Below are 5,580 nucleotides of genomic sequence, written 5' to 3' on the forward strand. Positions count from 1 at the left end.
AGGAGAATGGGAAGGGATGGGAAGGGGAAACAAAGGAGAAGGCTACAATGCTTGACAATAAATGTACTCATTATCTTGCTCATGTAATTGTAACCCCTCTGTGCAGTATTTTCACAATTAAAAAAATGTTAGAAACAAAAGAAAGAAAGAAAAAAACACTGTGTCCTTATCTTGGGGGTCATTTCACCTAACATCATCTTATCTGACCTTTCTTAAGTGAAGTAAGCCAGGCCTAAGTTTCTTTGGGCCTGGCTTACTTCACTTAATATAATTTTTTTCAAGTCTTTCCATTTACTAACAAATGGGGCAATGGCATTCTTTCTCATGGAGGAATAGAATTCCATTGTGTATATATACCGGATTTTCTTGATCCATTCATGTACTGAGGGGAATCTGGGTTGGTTCCATATCTTATCTATGGTAAATAATGCTGCAATAAACATAGTCGTGCTCCTAGCTTTAGTGTGGCCTTGTTTGTGATCATTTGGGTAAATGTCCAAAAGTGGGATTACTGGGTCATAGGGGAGCTCTATGAGGAACCTCCATACTGTTTTCCAAAGTGGTTGAACAATTTTACACTCTCACCAACAATGAAGTAAGGTTCCCTTCTGTCCACATCCATTCCAGCATCTGTTGTTATTAGAGTTCTTGATTCTAGCCATTCTAACTGGGGTGAGGTGGTATCTCAATGTTGTTTTGATTTGCATTTCTTTTATGGCTAGGGAGGTTGATCATTTCTTCATGTGTCTATTGGCCATCCTTCTTTCCTCTTCAGAGAAGTTTCTCTTTCAGTCTTTAGCCCACTTATTTATTGGGCAGTTGTTTCTTTGAAGATTTGTTATTGGGGGATTTAATTTTTTGTCTGTTGTAAGGCTAGTAAAGATCTTCTCCCAATCCGTGGGCTTTCTATTGATCTTGCTAGCTATGTCATTTACCATGCAGAAGCTCTGCAATTTCATGCAATCCCATTTGTCCAACCTTTCTTTGATTTGTTGTGTTTCTGGGTCTCTATTAAGAAAATTTTGGCCTGTGCCAAGGAGTCCTATGGTTTCTCCTATTCCATCCTGCAATATTTTCAGGGTGTCTACTTTGACTCTGAAGTCTTTGATCCATTTGGAGTTGAATTGTTTCTAACATATTTATAAGGTGATTTTTGGTTGCTTTATACATCCCTCCTCCACAGTATAACCCCTGTTTTCACTGTATTTGATGTTGGTTTAATTTGGGGAGCAAAAGGGAAAAAATTGTTTGAATAGGGATATAGGTGGACCCATTGCAACAATGAGATGTACAAAATGTATGTTGAAAAACAAACTTTACAATTTTGATTGGGGAGGGACATGGAGGGAGTATAGACATGGAGATGGGAGGGCAGGGATGGTCAGGGAAAAACAAAGGAGGAGGTAACAATGCTTGATAAGAAATGTACTTATTAACTTGTTCATGTAATTACAACCCCTCTGTACTGTATTTTCCCAATAAAAAATACTTACTAAAAAATCTGCCATTCTTCCTATGTACCATTGAAAGCAGAGAAATACTGTTATGTTGCCATGGTTCAGAAAAACATTTTCAGTGTGCCTGGCTGAGGTCATTTGGCTAAAATCCAACCATGGAGTATTTAGAAGCTGATATTTCCAGTCCTTTTATATACATATGTATGTACATAGGTCGGGTCAAAGAAAATGGAAGTGTTGTTTTCAAATCTTCAACCCTGTGCATTAAGGAGAGGTTCACCTTACTCAGCAGGATGAACTGAGTAAATGTCTAAAAGCTCCACTCACCAATACCCACATTGCAGGAACGAGAAGCAGATGTTTCCAATAAGCAGGTATCCTCCTATGGGGAAAAGCTAAACTGAATGTTGCATCTGATCGCTTGCAACAGCTTCAGAGCTCTGCAACTGCAATTGTTCAGAAATTCAAATTGAACAGCTTCACCAAACTTCAAATGGCTAGAAGAAACCAGGTAGAATTCAGAAGCAGATATTACCCGGGACCACCTGGGGGCCTACTGGGTCCACAATCTGGAATTCTTCCGAAGAAGAATTGAAAGCTGAGAAATGCTTTATATTGCCCTGACTCAGAAACACTTTCTCAGTGGCTGGCAGAGGTCATTTGGCTAACACCAAACGGAATATTTAGAAGCTGATAATTCCAGTCGGCATCTAATCATAGGTATGGACATAGGTCGCGTCAAAGAAAATGGAAATCTTGTTCTCAAATCTTCAACACTGTGCAATAAGACAAGGTTCAATTATTCAACAGGATGGACTCAGCGAATGCCTAAAAGCTCTACACATGAATACCCACATTGCAGAAATGAGAATCAGATGTTTCCAATAAGAAGGTATCATCCTATGGGGAAAGCAAAATTCAATGCCTCATCTGAATGCTTGGAAGCGCTGCAGTGCTCTGCAACTCCAGCTGTTCAGCAATTCAAACTGAATTGCTTTGCCATACAAACACATAGAAGAAATGTCGTAGTCTTCAGAAGTAGATATTAACCAGAAGCACCTATGGCCTACCAGGTCCAAGAATCTGCAATTCTTCCTCAGAATCATTGAAATCATAGAAATGCTGTTATGTTGTGATGGCTCAGAAACTCATTCTTTGCATGTCCGGTCATTCAGCTAACAACAACGGTGGAGAATTTAGAAACATATTTGCAGTCCACATCCATACATACATATGGATATAGGTCAGTGAAAGAAAATGGGAGTCTTTTTCTCAAATCTTCAACACAGTTAATTAAGGTAAGGTTAATATTACTCAGCAGGTTGAAATGAGTGAATGCCTAGAAGTTCTATTCACCAATAGACAAGTTGTAAAAAGCAGAAGCAGATTTTCCCAATGAGCATGTATTGTCTTATGCGAAAAGAAAACCTGAATGCCTTGTCCAAATGCTTGCAACAGCTGCAGAAGTCTGCAACTCCAATTGTTCAGCAATCCAAATTGAATTCCTTTGCTAAACTTCAAGTGGGTAGAAGAAACCACATAGAATTCAGAGGCAGATATTATCCGGGACAACCTGTGGCCTACTGGGTCCAAGAATCTGCCATTCTTCCTAAGAAGTATTCAAAGCAAAGAAGTGCTGTTATGTTGCAATGGCTCAGAAACTCATTCCCACTGTCTCCAGCAGAGGTCATTTGGGCTAACACAACAGGGTAGTATACGTAAACAGTGTAGGATATGCTTCCATATGTATGTATGAATAAAAGTCAGTGAAAGAAAATGGAAGTTTAGTTCTCAAATCTTCAACACAGTGTAATACGTCGAGGTTGAACTTACTCCACAGTTTAAAATGAGTTATGTGGAGAGCTGCGACCAAAGACGGCTGCAAAAGCAACATTGTAGCTCCTTGGTTCAAAGCGCGGCCACAAAAATGGCGGGGCCGCGTGGCGCGGCTCCGACCTAAGATGGCGCTGGCTCCCGCCTTCCGTCTTCCCGGTGACGAGTCCTCTCTGTAAAAAACAACTCCTTATATGGCTATGACTTGGCTCCTAGTTTGTTTCCGTGTTTGCAGCCCTATCGGTATATGCCATGTGGCACTTCGGGATTGGCCATCCAGGAGGCTTATAACCGGAGCGCGGGGGCGGATGGGAAGGAGAAGCAAGAAGAAGCAGGAAGAAGCGGGCAGAAGCAAGTGGGAGAGAAGCTGTAAACAAGGTTCCTGAATAAACCGCATTGAGAAGAATCCCGGGTCGCGTCTTCCTTGCTGGTCGAGGTGGTCACGACAGCTGGCAGCCCGTACGGGGATTCAGAACTCTCTGCGGTCAGGGTGGTGCACTGGTAAGTTCCCAGGAAAAGGGGGAATCCGTGACAAGAGCGGGGGTAAGTTCCCAGGTGAAGTAGGAATCCGCGATTAAAGCGGGCATAATACGGGGCTCTTCTCTGTAGATAAAAGAGAGAGCGGAAACCTGGGAAGAAATAAAATACAGGCCTAAAGTAATAAAAAATAAAATTTTTAGAACTAAGATGGGCGCTGTGACGTCACATCCAATTTTTCTGGCCCTGGAAGAGCTACTACGCTCAAAAGGACTAAAGTTAAAAAAGACTACTTTACAGGGGTTCCTTGAGGAATGCAACATTGTAGCTCCTTGGTTCATAGTCTCCGGGAGCCTTACAATAGCCTCCTGGGACAAATTAGGGAGGGATTTGGACTTTGCCTATGAACAGGGCACATTAAAGGCAGGAGTCTGCCCCATTTGGAGATTGATTAGTGGCTGCCTGGAGGATCAGAGCTGCTGTGAGGTTATAGAAAATGGACAGTCAGCACTGGAGCAGTTACAGGAGGAAAGGTCAGAGAAGGCGATCAGTGAAAAGGGAAACAGTGAACAGGGCAAAAGGGGGCGACTATACCCAGATCTGTCCGAGCTAAAATCGGAAAGAGGGAGTCCCAGCGAGTCAGAGGAGGAAGAAGTGAGAGCACTTATTCAACAGATGAAAAGGAGCCGTATAAAACAAGGGGAACGTAAGCTAAGCCAACCTGCACTTAATGAGGACGTAGAAAGAACTTCCGGTTGGACCCCTTTAGCTCCTCCTCCATATCAACATGGAGCCAATGGGCACAAGTTTTGCCCAGACACATGGCAAACTGCTCAAGCAGAACTCGCCTTCCCAGTTTTTCAAGACAATAATCAACAGAGATTCCATGAGCCTCTAGAATTTAAAGTAATTAAGTCCCTGGCTGAGTCTGTTCGGACATATGGGATTACAGCCTCTTTTACCGTGGCTCAAGTGGAAGCTATAAAGAGATACTGCATGACCCCCTCTGATTGGGCGAGTCTAGCACGGGCATGTTTGAGTCCAGGCCAATACTTGGATTGGAGGGCATTTATGCTGGAATTTTGTAATGACCAGGCAGCCATCAATCAAGCGAACGGACGCCAGGCTTGGGACAGAGACATGCTCCTAGGACAAGGTCGCTTTGCTAATGCTCAGACAGGATATCCCCCTGAAGTCTATCAACAAATAAATGATGTTTGCATTAAGGCGTGGAAATCACTACCAAATAAGGGGGAAGTTAGCGGCAATCTCACCAAGATCCTGCAGGGGGCTACCGAGCCTTTTTCAGATTTTGTGGCCAGAATGGTGGAAGCAGCAGGCAGAATTTTTGGGGATCCTGACATGGCTATGCCTCTTATAAAACAATTAGTTTTTGAGCAATGCACTAAAGAATGCAAAGCCGCCATTACCCCGTATAAACATAGAGGGTTGGAGGCATGGATGAAAGTGTGCAGGGAGCTGGGAGGACCTCTAACTAATGCAGGCCTTGCCACCGCAGTACTCCAGTATTCAAATAGGCAGGGGGGGGGAGTTCTGGAGTGACATCTGGAGCATGCTTCAAGTGTGGCAAGGCTGGTCATTTTAAGAGAGATTGCCCAGAGAGAAAAGGAACCAGAAGGGCTGGAGGAGTTATAACGGGCAAACAGCCAGGGCTGTGCCCCAGATGTAAAAAGGGAAAGCATTGGGCCAATGAATGTAGATCAGTCAAAGATGTTAACGGCCAGTTCTTGGGCCCCATCACGCAGCCAAAAAATGGGCAGAGGGGCCCCCGTCCCCAGGGCCCGCAAATGTA

At 43.5% G+C, this 5,580-nt stretch overlaps 1 protein-coding gene across 1 annotated transcript; it reads left to right on the forward strand.

The window, feature by feature from the left end:
* Window positions 1-3,977: 3,977 nt before the first annotated feature.
* LOC106001199 (igE-binding protein-like) lies at window positions 3,978-5,330 on the forward strand. The gene has a single exon (XM_013036339.1). It carries the CDS (start codon window positions 3,978-3,980, stop codon window positions 5,328-5,330), a length of 1,353 nt encoding a protein of 450 aa, XP_012891793.1.
* Window positions 5,331-5,580: the final 250 nt, after the last annotated feature.

This window comes from Dipodomys ordii, unplaced genomic scaffold (genome assembly GCF_000151885.1).
Source record: "Dipodomys ordii isolate 6190 unplaced genomic scaffold, Dord_2.0 Scaffold272, whole genome shotgun sequence".
Classification (NCBI taxonomy): domain Eukaryota; kingdom Metazoa; phylum Chordata; class Mammalia; order Rodentia; family Heteromyidae; genus Dipodomys; species Dipodomys ordii.

Bases quoted from the DNA above. Each gene is read 5' to 3' on its own strand.
- LOC106001199 (XM_013036339.1), top strand. From the start codon at position 3,978: ATGGGCGCTGTGACGTCACATCCAATTTTTCTGGCCCTGGAAGAGCTA.